Below are 18179 nucleotides of genomic sequence, written 5' to 3'. Positions count from 1 at the left end.
CACAGATTAACATGCAGCCCCTGGCCTTCTGTACCACAGAGGCCTCTCCTGTGAAGTCAGGTGTGAGTCCAACATGGGGGGAGAATGTGAGGCTGGGTGGCTGAGCTGTGTGGATCCTACAGGGTTAAGCTGACAGTGAATTGATGTTTGCTTTGAAATATGCTTCTGGTTGTTATGAATGTTTTAGCTTTGTGACCTTGGGCAAGTTATTTTACCTTGAAGTGGATGCATACAATAGGGACAATAAAAGTACCCACCCTGTAGGGTTTTGTGAAGACAAAATATGTGAATTCTATCAAATTCACTATAAAAAATATTGATTGGACTCCCACCATATACTGGGCACAGTGGGAGATGCTGGGAATTCAGTCGAGAGAAAGAGAAAGTTCCTGCCCCTGAGGGGTTTCCAGTCTCTCAAGGAAGCAGACAACAGACCAGCAGCAAGTTCTCAGAGAGACAGTCAAGAAACAAGGTGCTTGCTTCTACAGCCTCCCAGTGAGTTTCCCTTCTTCCATCCTTGCCTCTTCCAGAACCCTCCACGGGTCCAGAAGGAAATACTGAGTCCTAACAGAGGGCCTTAAGGTTCTACCCGGACTGTGGTTACCTCTCCGAGGCATTTCCTACCACTTGCCGTCTTGTGTATTTTGTTCCACCCACAGTGAGCTCATTGGTACTTTTTGAACACACCAGGTAGGTCCGCCTCAGGGTCTCACTCAAATCTCTGTGTGGATCATTTCCCCCCAACATCTCCCTATGGCTCACCTCTCCCTTCATTCAGGTCTCTGCTCACAACCCCTTTGTTGGTGAGGTCTTTCCAGAATATCACATCTAAAGTATAGCTTCCTACCCTCCACCACTCTCTATTCCTCTACCCTACTTTAATTTCCCCCATAGCTCTTTCTAACATAGTCAGACCTTGTAATGGTAGATTTTATGTGTCTACTTGTCAAGGCCCCAGGACCCAGATACTTGGTCAAACATTATCTTAGATGGTTGCTGCAATTTTTTTTTTTTTTAGATGAGATTAACATGTAAATGGGTAGACTGCACAAAGCAGATTGTTCTCCATAATGTGGGCGGGCCTCATCCAATCAGTTGAAGGCCTTAACAGAAAAACACTGACCTACCCCAAAGAAGGAATTCAGCTAGCAGACTGCCTTTGGGCTCGAATTGCAACACCAACTCTTCCTGGAGTCTCCAGCCTGCCAGTCACATAAGCCGAGTCTTAAAGTAACTCTGTGTAAATACATACACATTTATAGTTTTATACATGTGCGCACACACAGACACACACACACACAATCAACATCTCTACACACATATTCATCCTATTGGTTCGGTTTCTCTGGAGAACCTGGACTAACATCTATCATCCGTTTGTCTGCCTGGACCAAAAGGCATCTCCACGAGAACAAGGACTTTTGTCACTACTCTATCCTTGGCCCTCAATAAATTTTTATCGAAGTGGGCAAGAATTTCAGATTTGAAAAGATGCTATTAAAGGAAATAAGCAGGGTGATAAAAGCCAAAGATTAGGTTGAAAACTTCCTTCTTGTACTCGGTTGAGCGGTATTCCTCCCCACTCCCCAAAGTTCATGTGTACCTGGCACTGGAGAACATGACCTTATTTGGAGTTAGGGTCTTTGCTGATATAATTGAGATGAGGCCATTGGATGGTGCGCACGGCCTGGCCCGTCTGGCACAGCCTCCAGGAGGTACTGACCGTGCCAACACCTCTTCGAAGGCCAGCCTCCAGGAGGGCGAGAAGAGCCCACCAGGGGCGCTGCCCTGCTTCGGCATCCGGAGGAACTGACCACCTCCCCGCCTCCCGTCTCCACCAGCAACCCAGAACCCTGCCGTTCAACTGTGGCGGCCCCCACACCCCCTCACAAAAAGGTGCCTTTCCCTGTGCCCACCCCAGCCCCCCAGCTGCTGAGTGCAGGTGCCCACCTGGCCACCCTGTGACCCTGGAGCTGCGCGTGAACAGGTGATGAAAATCTGCACACGGAGCTGGGGCGGAGGCAGTATTTCAAAAGCACAGCAAGCTTCTTCACAACTTGAGGGTCTGGGTCTCGGGAGGCAACTAGCTTCCAGTTCTGCCAGAATCAAGACCCGAGTGCAGGGGGTGACCAGCCAACGGCACGGATGGGCTGTCAGCTCAGGTCGCGAGCTGCTGTTTAAATTAAGAAGGCTGGAGAGATCACATATGAAGCAGCCTCCCAGATCTCCCTGGGCTTCCTTCCCCTAGAGGATTCGTGAAGCTTTTCTCCGCGAGGGCTGGAGGCTTGGGTGCTGCTGGGTGCCGCCTGCCACTCTGGGGGGTGGGGGGGCAGGGAGTGCCGGGCGGCTCCTGCTGGCAAGGGCTGGGCCTGGCTCTCCAAGCACTTCTTCCCAGGGCTTATCACAGTTTGTGACTGCATAGTTTCGTGATTAATTGATCTTGCCTGGGAGGATCCTTGTCTGTGTTGCCAGAGATTCCCAGGAGGATGGGGATTAGGGCTTCTCGCTGCCTGTTGTGTCTGCAGAGCCCAGCACAGCGTGCAGCTTACAAGCGTTTGATAAATATTTGCAGAAGGAAAATGAGACGTATAAATACAGGCCAGCTTCGGCATGTTAAAGGCACCCTGCTAATGAGTGCTACAAATCTCATAGAGGCATCCTCCCTTTTTAGTACGGAACTCCTCCTCCCCTAAAGCCTACCTGATGACAATTCCCTTTTTCTTGTCCTCACATAGGGGACCTCAGCTACCAACTCAAGGGGCTTCCTCCCCACCCTCTCTTTTAGGTAGTTTCTCCTCCAAAGGCAACCTTATGTGGAATTCTAATCCAGAACCAACTGAAAACGGAGTCGCTCGTACTTCAATAGGACTAGGGGGCGGGACCCTCACAGGCCTCCATTTTGTGAGCTCCTAAGGCCTCTCCAATGATCCCCAGAGAGTTCTGATTTGAAAAGCCCACCCCGGCAGGGGCGGGGGGGTGTCCCCGAGGATCCTCCCCAGCTGGAGACACGGGCCTTTGAGACTCAGATTCAGTGGAACCTGGGCCGTTAGACCTTGACTCAGACTCTAATGTTGGGTCCACACACCCCAGGAGGGAGCCTCCCCAGAGTGCAGGTTCCAGCTCTTGGGAGAAATGTCTCCATCTCCTTGTCTTCACCTTGTAAGAAGACAGCTCATTCCCCAAGATCAGGAATCAGGACAAAACACAGCACAACCACATAAGAAAAATAACTTTATTAAGCATATATAATCTTATCAAAAGTACTTCATAGTATCACATCCATAACTGTTTGAATATTAGCTCAACTGTAATATGGACCTGTTATAAATAATGAACCCAGCTACTGAAGTATAGGACTAGTCACTGCGAAATAAAAAAAGTCGTGACACACACAGAATCCTCCAGGGCACGTGCTCTTAGGATCTCATAAAGAATGCTGAGGGTCTCTGGGGGATGTGTAGAAGGGTCTGTCTTCTAGACTTTCCCTAAAGCAGTAATATTTTTTGAAGGAGGCTGTGAAGTCCAAGATTTTATGCTTTAACAATTACAGTCAAGAGGGTTTTTTTTTTCCTTCATATGGAAAATTATTTTTTGATTTGTTGGGAAATACACACGCTGACCATGCCAGGAAAAACTTCATCTATTTCCCTGAATTCATTAACAACAACTTGAGATGGCTCTATTCTATTAGCTGTTTGGCCTGGATTCCTACAAATAAATTTCCCTTTCAGGAAGGTTATCTGAGAGATGTCAAGGTTGCACAATGAGGCTCCTGTCTGTGTGTGACAGGCCGGCCTTGGGGAGTGGGAGGGGCAGTGATACCCAAAATGTGATGAGGGACTTGCCCTCGGTGCAAGGAGGTGCCTGGCGCCTAGTCACAGCGACGATCTGCCCCTGCCTGCCTGGGAAAAGCCATCACAAGGCAAAGAGTAGTTGTGAATCCTGGAGAGGGAGCAGGACCAGGACCGGGGTGCCCTTCACCTGGTATTTGGTGTGCCAGTGTGCATATGGACCCCTGCCTGAGTTTATACAGCAGAGATGACTTCAGTTGGTCAGTTCACTCAGTGGCGGATGGCGGCATAAACCCAGGACAGAGAAGGCAGCTTTGCCTTTGTACCACCCCCCCCCCCCCACCTCGGCATAATAAAGCTTATAATTTCTCCTTCTGGAACTGGGGAGGGAGGAGGATTTTCCTCAACTAAAATGTATGCTCTCCTTGCACTATTTTCAACAGCCTATTTTTATTCCCACAGCTTTCCAAAAACAAAAGCAATGATTAGGTTCCTATTCTAAATTCTAGTTATCAGGACGCAATGCAAAAAATGAAAAGTCAACATTTCTACAAAGATCTCTTCTCCCCCATAAAACACGGAGTGGCTTAGCAAAGCTGTAGCAAATGCTATCCCCCATTAGGTTTTGAGAAGCCCTGTTTAGCCAATGAGCTTTGACGTTCTATCCATAACCTAAAGATACATTAGGAGTAACAGTATTGTGTCTTATCTTTGAACAGTATAATTTGGGCATACAGAGTACCTATTTGGTCCTGAATAGCAGTCCAAGTTTTTAAAATCTGAGGATGAACAACTATAAACTGCCCTCATCTAGCAGATTGAAGTTCTACAGGTTCTTGTGTGATTTGCTGGAGAAGAGGATGTAGAGTAGGCTCATGAATGCCAGATATTGCTTCCTTCAGTTCCTTTTTTAATATATATTATCCTAGCCTCTGGTCAAACATGCAGTTTTGGTTGCATTTTAGAATTTGACAATAAAGAAGTTTGTATTTCTAAACACAAATCCTCATTAAAAAAAAAAAATCAAAGATGGACCTAATCATCTTTCATAAGACCTGTGAATAATTTGCTTTGGCACCCATCCATCCACACCCTTTAAATACTGTGCTCTGCAAACAGGCAGCATTAAATGCGTTCCAGATGGGAATCAACAGCTGCTTAGCTCAGCTCTCGGTGAACCCGAGGTTGGCGAGGCCTCCGGCTGTGGAGATCAGACTCTGGAGAGACTGAAGGGAGAGGGAAAATGCTAGAAAAGGAGCACTGAGAATGCATTTGCTTGTCGCTGTGACCTTTTGGCGGGCTGGTACCGGGAACTGTGTAAGAGGAAGAAACGAAAAGCCCAGGGAGTGGCTGACTGACTGGAGTCAGTACTTGTACCCTGATGGCAACAAGGCAGGGCAGGTCATTGTCGCGGGAGACCCACAAACGGGAGCCCTTCCTAGCGTTCTGGAGAGAGAAGGTGGCAAGGAGGCGGGTGTCCGCACACCAACAGTGCTCTCGTCAACAAGCTTTCCTAGGAGGAGAGTTCAATGAAGGGCAACAAAGAAAAAGAGAGGCAAGCACACACACCTCCCAGAAATGTGGGGAGAAATCGCAGGGCAGGGAAGAGGAACCCCACCATGAGCAAGTGTGTGACCAGCATCATCTGTGACCCTCAGTATAGGGGGGGAAAGGGCCCCCGAACAGGTGGCTGCCTTTCTGGGTGGCAGATCCAATGGGGACTTGAGGAAAACGATGTGCTCCCCATCAAAACCAAGAGGTTCCCCGATGATATTCCAAAGGAGCAGATAATGCTCCTGCTGGTCTCTTCAGGGTTTCTCTTGCTCCCATTTCTAAGGAACCAGAGGAAGTCTTTTCTGGAATACGCCTCCCTCTGGGACCCAGAGGTGTATGGACGACCACAGACTCACTGGCAGGTTTGAGAATACACCCCTTTCCCAGCTGCTTCCCACATCTGCTGAGGAAGGCGGATCAAGGAGAAGGCCTGTGAGAACTAGAACTTGGACTAAATGATGGAAAATTAAGGAAAAATGGGAATAGTGGGAAGGAAATGTCTGCCAAACAAGAAAAACTGTTATTTCTTCGCTCTGCATGCAAGAGGATGTCCAAAAGTGTGTTACTTTCTGGATTGGCAAGCTTCGCTGGCCCCAGACAAGGACTTCCAATTCCCAAGGAGTGCAAATTGACTTGCCTCTGCCGATTCTGTGGGGACCCTGCCTGAGGCTCCCCTCCTCCCTCCCCAGTGACCCAAGCGAGCCACCTCCTTCCAGCCTCCAGCTAGATCAGTGCACACTGATCTAACTAGGATCACAGTGTAACGGCCTCTCCCGGGCACCCAGAGTCAGGCCACTCAGCGGGGGTCCCTAAGGGTCGGCCACCCTTATTTAACAATCCGTGATTTACTGAGCAAGCCCATTCATTTGATCAAATAGCTTTAAAACGTCTTGACAAACCAGGAGCCCATTATTCTAATGAGAATCTGGGCACTTCATTCATTTACTTTGTTTTGAGAAGAGGATTTACTCCTACAGCTAGAGTAATAATCTTCTCTGAAGAGGAAACTTACAGATATGCATGGCACAAACCCTTAATAGTCATACTGGAATTTAGAATGTGGCAACTCATAGGACAGGAAATATAGAGGAACTATAATTTTCCTCCATCTTCCCTAATCTCTGCTCCTTATTTCCCTCCTTCCTTTAATCAAAATTGGGAAACAAGGTTGGATAAGAAGATAGAATATTTAAAATATATTAGATTGACAAGGAAAAAGAATTATCCACCAAGGTAAACATACATTGTTGTCTTCCCCCTTTTAATTAAAGAAGGCTAATTTTAATACTGAGTAATAGTCTATTTTGGACACATAACTATTTTTTTTTTTTTTAAATAAGTAACCTCATGTCTTCTCAGAGTTCACCTTGCCACCTTTCCCTTTTGGATATTCTGCTAAACTTTAAGACACCATGAGAGTACCTAACTCAGAAATCCAGAAACTCGTGAACAAGAAGGAAGTAAAAGGAAAGTTCCAATATGTACCCCCCCCCCCCCCCCGCCCCCAGCTGGCTCTTGGAGGGAAGCAGGTAAATGAGTGACTTACTCCCTCATGTCTCTGGCAGGGGACTCTGAAAATATTATTTAGAAGAAGAGCAGGAGGGAAAAAGGCAGGAAAAGAGTGAAAGAAATTAAAGATGTATCTTTTCTAGGTCTCCAGTGGGTTGGGTTTTTTTTTTTTTTTTTTCTTTCTCTGTATATGATTTAACTGCAGGTGAAAACACTCTTTTCTCCTCCTTTGGCATGATGATGATGGGATGTGCTAAGGGTAAAAGTCTCTTGTGGGTCCCAAGTCCCTCATCTCGGTTCTTTTTGGGTACTCATCTCCAGAGCCAAAATCCATGGTTTCCGGATAGCTGGAAAATTCCTGAGGTAAAGGGAACTCCTCTGCTGAAGAGTGTGTCCGGTGCCCAAACACCTTCTCCTGCAGCTCGGCGATGTCATTGCGGATGTCAGCCAGCACAAGGAGCAGGAAGTCGAAAGACCCAGGGGGTCCCTGCGCACAGGAGAGGAATCAAAGCCAGAAGACCACAGACTCAATCCTGTGCAAAGCCATGGCTTCTATAGGCTCCATGATTTGCTATTCCCCCTGCTTGATGGCAACTACTTAGTTGATAACTCTGTGTCCCAAATGGAGTAAACAACTACTATAGTAGCTGGCGGCTGGAGGGGTGGGGGTGGGGGAGCGTTCTTAAGATTGCCTCCTAATTCATCTCCCGTATGAGCTGTGGTGACACATTCTCTCTCCTCCCTCCCAATTCTCAGCTACGTCAAATCTGGTAGAATGAAAGAATCTGAGAAGAACCCTCCTATGTTACTTTCCAAAGAAAACGGGGTAGTGTAGAGTAGTGGTCAAGAGGTTGGGACTCTGTTGGGTTTGACTCTCAGCTCTGTCACTTACTAGCTGGTCTTGGGCAGGTTACTCAATTTCTTTGGGTTTCCATCTCTCTATCTGGAGATAATAATAGCCTCAACATCATAGGGTTTCGTAAGTGAGGATCCAAATGAGTTTATATATATAAAGGGCTTAGAGTATCAAAAATGCTCTAAATATTATCTTTTAAAAAAGGAAATGACTAAAACATTTATAAGGATCATTGACTATAACTGCGACCTGAATGCAGTTGAAAGAATGTTGTAAAGACATCCGTGCCCCATTGACTGGGAAAAGTCCAAGGCCTTCCTCATTTTTCTATGGACTGAACATTTTCTATCATTGCATAGTATTTGTTAAGCTTTAACTTCTCTGTGGCGCTGTGTGGGGCATGTCAAATTAATGTGTGAACTGGCAAGGTTTGGGCTCGTTCGCGGCTTTGCAGTAACATCCTTATCATGCCCAGCCTCTGATGCTGTAGCTGCCGCTTCCAAAACTCCAACTGCAAAGCCCTTAGTGGTGGAGAGTATTTTGATAGTCACTGATGCTCATTTGAAGAGTGGCAGCTCAGATCCCGCTTGCCGTTGCACAAATGAGCAGACGGACAGACATCCGGGGGTGCTAAGGATGGCCAGGACAAGACAGCTAATCGGTGGAAGGGTTGAGATGAGAACCCAGACCTCCTGCATCCAAGCCGAGGCTGTCTGTCGGTCTTCAGAAATGACACCGATCTTTTCCAAAGCAATGGACTTGCTTGACTCTTCTGTGCTTTGGATACTACTAATTTTCATTTTTTAGTCTCCCAGACACTAACATATATCCAAGCCAATGTATTCTCGGCGGTCCTAAGCAGCCATGCGTGTGTCTGCGGGGTTTTGGGGATAGGCCTGCTCATTGGACCTGCTAGAGTTGCAGTGCTGGCTAAACTCTTAAGTGTTCAGAGTTATGACAGCCCTGTCGGATGTTTTAGGACATACCTGGAAATAGACTCATGGCATACTGGCTTTTTTTAATCTTAAGACCTCCCACATAAAGACTTGCCATGACAAAAGAAAAAAAAATTAATCCCAATTAGCTCTTAAAGTCCTCCATATTCTCCTCTAAACCACTGAGTTCCCCTTGGGTAGCTGAGTCATGGCTAGAAGGGGCTGGCTGTTGCTGGTAAGACCATCTTACAGGCTCATCAGAGCTACACTCCGGAGGACATTCCCCCCGAGGGAGCGGGGCAGATAGTGCTACTCACCGGTGACCCTCTGGGTCCAGGAGCTCCTCTCTCCCCCTGCAAGCAGAAAGGTCAGATTAGCTTGGGGGACCACATGGGAAGCCACCCCTGGGCTCTATGTAGACCCCCACCATCACCATTGACCTACACAAACAAGTATTTTCTATCAGAAACAAATGGAAGCCTGCAGCTGGACTTAAGGGACCATTTGTTTGAATAGAACTGCTGGGGTCAAGTGTCTCTCATTCCGATTTTCCCCAGGGCCGTGTATTTTCAAACCGGATCAGACAAGAGCATTGCTTGTATTTCCAGGCAAACTGTGAAGTAACTTTCTAAAGTAATGCATTCTGACTTATTTGTGGGGGCAGCAGCGGGGAACTCTGGAAGTGAAAGCACCCACTCGCAGAGACTGGAGCTTTTCCTGTTCTTGAAGTAAACATGTCAAAGGAGTGGGGACACACCACACAGCCCTGCCGAAGAACACTGGCCCAAGAGAAAAACCCCCTGCTGCAGAGGGGCCTGTTTAAAATGCACACTGGTGCTCATTCTTAGGGGTGGTTTTGGTGGGGTTTTTTTTTGTTGTTGTTGTTATTATGGTTGTTTACATCTTAGATTTTCTTTCCAGCTTGGGGGAAAAGAGTGTCTCAATTTTGTTATGTACAGAGTGGGGAGAGGACGCAGTGCTTGGGCTTTACTTGATGCCTGCCCAATAGGTTGCAACTGGGAAAACTTGGGCTATAAGGACCACTCATAAGACTGACCTTAGAGCCATCTCTTCCTGGTGCACCTGGTGGACCCTACAAGACAAAGGGATCTAGTTCAACAGAAGGAAAATGCATGGGACAAGAACACACGCTGCCCCCAACAATAGTAAATGGATCTCCGATAAAATACTGACCACAGGGCCCCTCCGGCCTTGCTTAATGTGGGACAGATCAGGAGATGGTCCCATGGGTCCCATTGAGCCCCGCGGGCCGGGCTGCCCAGGAGGGCCCGGCATACCGGGGAAGCCTGGGCTCCCCTTTGGTCCTGGTGAGCCTGTAATAAAAGAACAGCTCATTAGCTCCACATCCCACAAGGAGGACAAGGGCTCTGGATGACCAGAGAGTCTGGGAGCCCTTTGCAGCCATTTGTCTTTGCAATCTGCCATTTGCCTTCTGATAGCTCTACTAAGATGCCCCATAGGCATTTTATTTTTTATTTTTTTAAAAGATTTTATTTATTTATTTGACAGAGAGACACAGTGAGAGAGGGAACACAAGCAAGGGGGAGTGGGAGAGGGAGAAGCAGCCTTCCTGCGGGGCAGAGAGCCCAATGTGGGACTCAATCCCAGGACCCTGGGACCATGACCTGAGCCAAAGGTAGTTGCTTAACGACTGAGACACCCAGGCGCCCCCCCCATAGGCATTTTAAACTTAACATGAGCAGAATTCTCCATCCTTATATAATCATGGTAGACCACAGTTCTCAAAAAACATCTCGACACCCCTTCTCTGTAAGAGAATAGCTTACTTCATTGTGTACCATAATACTATATAATGTGTGTGTATATAGTAGATATACATTAGCTAATGTATCAAATATAGATGTATATAACTATATCCATACACATACATACACAACAGAATAATATTCCACGGCTATATACACCTTTTGTTTGTCCATTTATCCACGGATGGACACAGGTAGCTTGGCTATTGTGCATACCATTGTCATGTGTACAGGTATGCAAACATCTCTTCAAGATCTTACTTTTGATTCTTTTGGATATTGTACCCACATGTGGGATGGCTGGATCATATTAGTTCCACCTTTAAGTTTTTGAGGAACCTCCATCCTGTCTTCCACAGTGGCCGCACCAGTTTGCATTCCTGCCAACATGGTGCAAGGGACCCCTTTTCTCCACATCCCCACAACACCTGTTCTTTTCTTGATAGTGGCTTTCCTAATTTTGCCTTCATTTACACAATCAATGAACTTCAGAGATCACTGTATGTCAAGTGTCCTTAGAATGTGGGGCTTTGATGTGCGAATGGCAACATCTTACACATGAGAGGGGGGTCGGGGGAGCAGCAACCACCCCCTCACCACGAACCCAGTGTAGTTTCCCATGCTGACACTCTAGTCTGTGATTCATCGTAAGCCCTGGGACTGGACTTTTAGTTATGGATAAGAGAAACCTTTTTATCTCTCCAAGCTGTCCCAATACATCTCAATGGAGGACATCACAAACCGATGCTGGAAATAAGGAGAGAGAAAGGAAGGATCGGAGGACAAAGTAAGGGCACAGTCCATTGCTAAAGTTAGTCCTCTGTTACTCTCTGCTCCATCAAGGACCCTGGACAGCTCAAACTCTGTTAGAAACCAGACGGCAGAACTGGAAAGGAAAGCTAGCAAGTCATTCATTAAGAAGCCAGCCAGCCAATGGTACTCTTGTTTCTACTTCATTTGTCCTTGTTGGAGTGATTTGTAGACTGGCCTAGAGATGAACTTCTTCCAGGGAAGCAGAGCAAGAACATACTCTTAGAGAAGGGTGGGGAACTCTGTGCTGGGAATCAATTTGCAAGGAGACCCACATCTACTTAGAAGCAGCAAGAGGCTGCCTGTGGGAGGATCTGGAGAAAATTTCACCATGGGCTAGAGTACCTCAGGCCAACGGAGTGAACAAGGTCAACCAAGGTCCTGGACCAGTTCTTGTTCCCTATATAGACTGAGACCCAGTTTGATATGTTTGGTAGAAACCAGGAGATCAAGATATAAGTGAAAAAGAAAACAAATAAATAGTCTGGAAGGAATTTGGAGCCTTTGTTTTTGTTGAACTTCCAACCTCAAATCTGCCCATATTCTCGAATAAACCCTCCCACTCTTCCATGTCCAGTTCAAACCCAAGTCCTGGGATCACTGCAGGCCTCCGTGGTCTCTCCTGGAAGTTCCCACAGCAGGAAGCACCTGTTCACTTACTTAGGGGCAGGCAGATACCATTTTCTTCCATTTGCCTTTGCTCTTTGTGTCTTGTCTTTGTCATTAGAAGGCCAGGTCATCATTCATAACACCTAGCACACTACTAAGCAATGATAATCAGGGAGAAGACACTCCATGTTCTAGAATCATCTGCTAACACTAATATCATTTCCTTTACTGGTGTGGATTCTGTTGATCTATCTTATCTATGGAGGGACTTATAATAAAATATAAAACATCATGTAACTATTTTTTAAAGTTCTCATTGTAGGGCACCTGGATGGCTCAGTTGGTTAAGTGTCTGCTTTCAACTCAGGTCATGATCCCAGTGTCCTGGGATCAAGCCCCACATCGGGCTCCCTGCTTCATGGGGAGTCTGCTTCTCCCTCTCTCTCTGCCTGCTACACCCCTGCTTGTGCTCTCGTTCTCTCTCTCATAAAAATAAAATCTTAAAAAAAAAAACCCGCAAACATTTGCTAAAAAGAAAAATAAAGTTCTCATTATATATTTCTTGATGGAACAATAGCACATTTGGTATTTTTGTCAAGCGATGAGGGTGGATCTCTAAAGCAGTATGCTGAATGCAGGAAGTCAGACAAAAACCACACCCATGATGAGATTCCATTGCTCTGAAGTTCTAGAACAGACAAAAGTAGTGACAGAAAGCAGGTTGGTGGTTGCCTACAGTTGGGGACAGGGGAGTAGACTGCAAAGGGGCACAAGGGAACTTTTTGGGGTGATGGAAATATTCTATATCTTGATACAGGGTAGTGGTAAGAGCGAGCTTGATGTAGGACGTATACATTCCTCAGAACTTGAACTGGATTAAAGGGGTACATTTTACTGTATATAATTGTATCTCAGCGAAGTTGACTTCGAAGAAAAATATATAGATCTATACATATAAAGAAATACCAATGTGAGTGTGTTCACAAACAATAGGGGAAGGAGGAAGTAAGACTGAGGAACATTAGAAATGAGGCTAGCCACAAGGGGTTACGGCTGGCTGATGTGCCCCCATGTGTTCCTCACCCAATTCTATTTCTGTATGTTAACATTAAAAATAAGTCTTCATTTTGTTCCTCCGTAACTGAAAATGATCTCTAAGAATCTTACCCAAGCCCAGGACAATGACCTTCTTCTTCCAGATTTCTCCCAGTTATGAGGGTTTCTCAGGCTCGAGGACCCAATTCCCCCAAGCCTCTCATGACACGGGTGTGGGAGCTCCCCGGAATCCTGCAGCTGCCCTCACCCATGCAGTCTGGACCTGGTCCAGCCCGCACTCGTGGGAGCTCCCGGCAGGCAGTGGCTGGTGGCTCTGTCCCCCTCCTTTGCTCTCCTCCCCACTCACCCGGAGGGCCCTGGCCCCCAGGCAGCCCAGGAGGTCCCAGAAGGTAGGCGTTTGAGGCCAGCATCTTGTTGCCCGTGATGTACTTGCCCAGGTCGGCAGCACTGTTGGGGAGCAGGGCAATCTGGAAAGAGAAGAGGATCCCCCGGTCAGGAGGTGACGGCTCCACGGCCAGGAAGATGGTTCACATTTCTGTGTTTGCAGGGGCTGCCAATCCTTTTCACGGTCATTCTCCTCTATCCAAGCCAGTTAGAGCTCAAAGGGGCGGCAGAGATACCCTTCCAAATCCAGACACCTTCCAGTGAAAATTACTTGCATGAGATCACTTGGCTGGTTAGTAGACAAACCTGGACAGGCTCCAGATAGTCTAGATATCATTAGACTCATTATTCCCATAACTGATAGAATCTACCTGTTTCAGGCTTTCAATTTGTTCATTATTTTATTTAGTACCTACTATGTGCCCGGCCCTGTGCTTGGTTCTAAGGTGACAATGGTGATTAAGACATGGGCCCTCAGCCTTGGGAGCCAGGACTAGGCATGTGGCCTACGGTTCACCTACACACTCAGGTGTTCGGGAGCTGGTGGCAAACAGTGACCGTGATGGAAAAATATGTCCACAAAGTTGTGGATACTCCTACCTTCAAAAGGTGGAAGCTAACTTTTGCCCTCTGAGTGTGGGCTGTTCTTAGAGACTCACTTCCAATAACTGGAAAATGGTGGAAGTGATCGTGTGTAACTTCTGAAACTAGGGCATAAAGGGCACCAGAGCTTCCTCTTCGCTTTCCCTCCTGGGCTGCAGGCCGCTCACTCTAGGGGAAGTCAGAGGGGCCGCCCAGACAAATGACCTTCGCATTCCTTGAGGTCAGGTAAGCTATGTGAATCCGTGAGACCTGGGAGAACTGAATGCTATGAACCTCCATTTTCCTCACCAATAAAAGGGACCACCACCACCCACCTTTAGGGCCGTGGGGATTTAATGGGAAATGTAGGTTAGGTGCCCAGCGCAGGACCTGAAACATAGTAAGTGACTTGATAAAATGGCAGTTCTAGTCTCTTTCTTTCAAGAAGCTAATTTGGGGGTGCAAAGTCAGGTGGAGAAAGGCACATTTATGAGGGTCAGGGCTATCCACTCCAGAAGGCTTACTCTGGATCCTGGAGTCCCATAGGAACCAGGTATGTCTGAGATTTTCTGAAACATGTTACATCTGTCCCTACATCCTCTTGGAGGAGGCCCTGCTTGGAAACCCTGGGTCTAGAGGGCGACAGAGGCCAAGAGAAGGAGCATGGCAGACTTCCTCCCTAGCCTTGGCATGTTCTGATGCCCTACACCCATCTTTGGATCTGAGGGATCAAGCCTGGAAGATGAGACCAGCTCTCTTTGCTCCCTTGTAAATGTCATGAGGTGACCCTGTAAATGTCAACCTCCGTTTCCCGGCTGACCTCCCGCTGGGTAATTACATCCCAGCAGGTGTCCAGGGTCCCTGGCTTGACTTGCTGCACAAACACAGCAGAGGATGGGCTTGTGGCATGCAGGTATTTGCGAAGGTCATAGTAATATAGGGAGAGTCTACATTACCCTGGATTCCAATTGATAGAATCATGAATATCACTATCTCGTATTATTAGCCTTTGTCATAAAGTATCTCATAGAGCTGTTGGTATGAATCAGGTAGGCGCTGCTGTAAAGCACTTTGTAAGGACGTACAATTAACATTATTTAGGGTGGCTCAGTCAGTTAAGCCTCCGACTCTTGGTTTTGTCTCAGGTCATGATCTCAGGGTCGTGAGATTGGGCCCCACATCAGGCTCTTGAGCTCAGTGGGGTGTCTGCTTGCGATCCTCTCCCTCTGCCCCTGCCCCCCACGCTCACTCACTCAAGTAAATATTTATCTGTCAGAGAAAGAGATGGAGAGAGAGAAAGCACAACCAGGGGGAGCAGCAGGCAGAGGGAGAAGCAGGCTTCCCGCTGAGCAGGGTGCCCAATGCGAGGCTCGATCCCAGGACCCTGGGATCATGACCTGAGCTGAAGGCAGACGCTTAAGGCAGATGCTTAACCGACGGAGGCCCCCAGGTGTCCCTCAAATAAATCTTTAAAAAAATGTTACTTGGTAAACACTTACAAAGCTCTAAGTAGCAAATACTGTTTTAAGTCCTTTGTAAATGTTAACTCATTTGATCATGAAAACAAAAAGAGTTTTGTCATCCTTTTTTTTTTTTAAGCTTCTCTACCTGTCATCCCCTTTTAATAGAAGGGAGGCGCAAAGACATTAAGTCACTTCCCTAGGGTCATACATCCAGCACGTAGTGGTGCTAGAATTTAAGCTTAGCTTATATGGTTCTGGAATCTGTGCTCCTAACACCAAGCTGCCTCTCTCGACATTACCAGTGATCCTCAGCAAAGCATCTCTAGTCACTTTAGTACGGATTAGTCTTCCCAACATCCTGAGAAGGCCCCTTTTGCAGAGCAATTAGATCAAGGTGGCAGAGGAGGTCACAAACGACTGAGAAGTCATTTCTTTGCCTGGCACTAAAGGCCGTGCTAGAACGTGCAAACGCGGACGGCGGGCCGCCAGTGTGCGCATGCCCCTGAAGCCCCACGGACCTCTACCTTCGGAGGCTGGCTGTCCCCTTCCATGGGGCAACTGTTGGCAGACTCACCCCACTGGCTTGATTGCCCAGATAGGACGGTTTATGAAGGCAGGACTTGATTCCACAGGGCCTGTATTCCCTCCTCTCCCAGCCCACCGTAAGGCACAGCAGGTGCTCCCCAAACCCCTCCCGAGTCCTCGTTCATGCTCAGCAGCGGCGCCCACCTCAAACCAAACTGTCCATGCAGCAGGAAACTGGCTTCCTTGCCTCCAACTTTCCCCTCAGTGCTGACAGGCCCGGCACCCTCCCTACGAGTTACATGATGGTATTCTCAAATCTCCCTTTTTAGCCAAATCACTTTTTCCTCCTTCCCAAACCAAAGAAAGAAATTATGGAGCTGGAGCCACTGGGGTCTGCATACAATTTTTAAAAACTTCTTATCGGAAAATAAAAGCACAGAATCTGGAAACCCCACAAATCTATATCCTAGCAAATAAGTATAAGGCAAGTACCTTTTTTACAAAAACCTAAGTCAAAAAACGGTACTTAGCCACTCACCAGAAGTCACCCATCATGTGCTCTGACCCAATCACAGTCTCATCCTTCCCCCTAAAAGTAACCGCTATCCTGATTTTAATAACTTCCTGTGTTTTAAAAATAATTTTAAAGGGGAGGCAAACCAAGAAACACACTTTTAACTATAGACAACGAACTGATGGTCACCAGAGGGAGGTGGGTGGGGATGGGTTAAATAGGTGATGGGGATTAAAGAGTGCACTTGTTGTGATGAGCACAATGTGATGTGTGGAAATGCTGAATCACTGTATTGTGCACCTGAAACTAATATTACACTGTAACTGGAATTTAAGTAAAAACTTTTAAAAATTGTAAGAAAAAAAAATTTAAAAATGACCTAACTATGCATGCCCACACACTATGGTTTAGTCTTGTTCATTTTACAGAAACGACAGGTCTTTTAAGTTTCCTTCAATCCGCAGGTCGCTGCTCCACCTTTTTTTCCTTATAATTTACCCACCAAAGAACCCAGGGGAGTTCTGGAACCGTTGAGTACCCCACAGTTGGGGTTTTGCGGACTACACTCACGGGGCAATTCAGCATGTCTGCATACTATTTTCTATCATGGGGTTGGCCATGGTCCAAGACACCCAATACCTACTTCTTAGTCAAAGTGTATTTGGGCAGATGTCCTACGTTCCTTCTGAAAGAACAGAGGGCATCTACTGCAGTGAGATGATGTTAAAATCCAATGGACAATCCTGCCCCCAGCACAGGGGCAGAAGTCTAGCCTGCCTCTTAGGCAGTGACTTTACTTCTCTGAGGATACCTGCATCTTTCTTACAGGGTCATGGTGGGAATTAAATGAGATCCTGGATGTAAGACTGCTTTATCAACTACAGAATGCAACACATGCTTACAGGTGCCTTGAAAAATGAGTTGCTCCTCGTAATGTTAAATGTTAGCATTAGGTCAGATTTGCCACCACGTGTTTGCAGAATTCAGTATGAGGTGGACCAATTCCAGTCCCACCAACCACATGAGTTACCACATGAGTTACTGGAGTACTAAGTGTGTGAGAGTTACCGAATACCAGTTTCTGGAGTATTAAGTACGTGAGAGTTAACCTCATGAGAGTTACTGGAGTACTAAGTGCGTGAGAGTTACCGCACGAGTTACTAGAGTACTAAGAAGTACTTGCTACTGGATTGTATGGAGCTCTACAGCAAAGTCTTTAAAGGTGACGGGTATGAGGACACAAAATTTTCAACTCTTTAGACATTTCTTGCACAGAATAGACATTCTGTGAAAGCCAGGGAGGCCAAGGGAAAGCCAGATACTGATTTAGCGACTGCATTTCCGAACATGTGAGATTTAGTGGCACTATTCTAAGGATCCTCCAGGCTGGGAAAAGCTTCCCTATAGCTCCTGGATTTTTTTTTGTTATGTTAATCACCATACATTACACCATTAGTTTTAGATGTAGTGTTCCATGATTCATTGTTTGCGTATAACACCCAGGGCTCCATACAGTACGTGCCCTCCTTAATACCCATCACCAGGCTAACCCATCCTCCCACCCCCCTCCGCTCTAGAACCCTCAGTTTGTTTGTCAGAGTCCATCGTCTCTCATGGTTCGTCTCCCCCTGGATTTTTAACTATCCAGGAGAGGAAGCAGAGAACAGCTTTAGGCCTTGAGATATTGAGCAACTGCCTCCCCCAAGCCCTAATCCTCTGGCCTATGAAACGCGAACTTATTTCTTCCATGGACACTTTTTTGGATTTGCTCAATAAATATTAACATCAATCCAAGTTTAACCTG

General features: G+C 46.8%; 1 protein-coding gene across 1 annotated transcript in view; it reads right to left on the bottom strand.

Moving 5' to 3' along the window:
* Positions 1-3218: 3218 nt before the first annotated feature.
* CCBE1 (collagen and calcium binding EGF domains 1) overlaps positions 3219-18179 on the bottom strand; it is a 223382-nt gene continuing 208421 nt past the window's right edge. The window contains exons 7-11 of the mRNA XM_034995890.1: positions 13254-13374; positions 9840-9979; positions 9703-9738; positions 8963-8998; positions 3219-7341 (exon numbers count right to left, since the gene is read on the bottom strand). Coding sequence (XP_034851781.1) covers positions 7108-7341; positions 8963-8998; positions 9703-9738; positions 9840-9979; positions 13254-13374 — 567 coding nt within the window. The 3' untranslated portion in view covers positions 3219-7107. The remainder of the gene's footprint in view (positions 7342-8962; positions 8999-9702; positions 9739-9839; positions 9980-13253; positions 13375-18179) is intronic.

This window comes from Mirounga leonina, unplaced genomic scaffold, assembly GCF_011800145.1.
Source record: "Mirounga leonina isolate KUSES-001 unplaced genomic scaffold, KU_Mleo_1.0 Mir_93, whole genome shotgun sequence".
In the NCBI taxonomy this organism is placed as follows: Eukaryota; Metazoa; Chordata; class Mammalia; order Carnivora; family Phocidae; genus Mirounga; species Mirounga leonina.
Note: the sequence above shows the minus strand (reverse complement) of the source record. Positions and strands in the feature narration are given on the sequence as shown.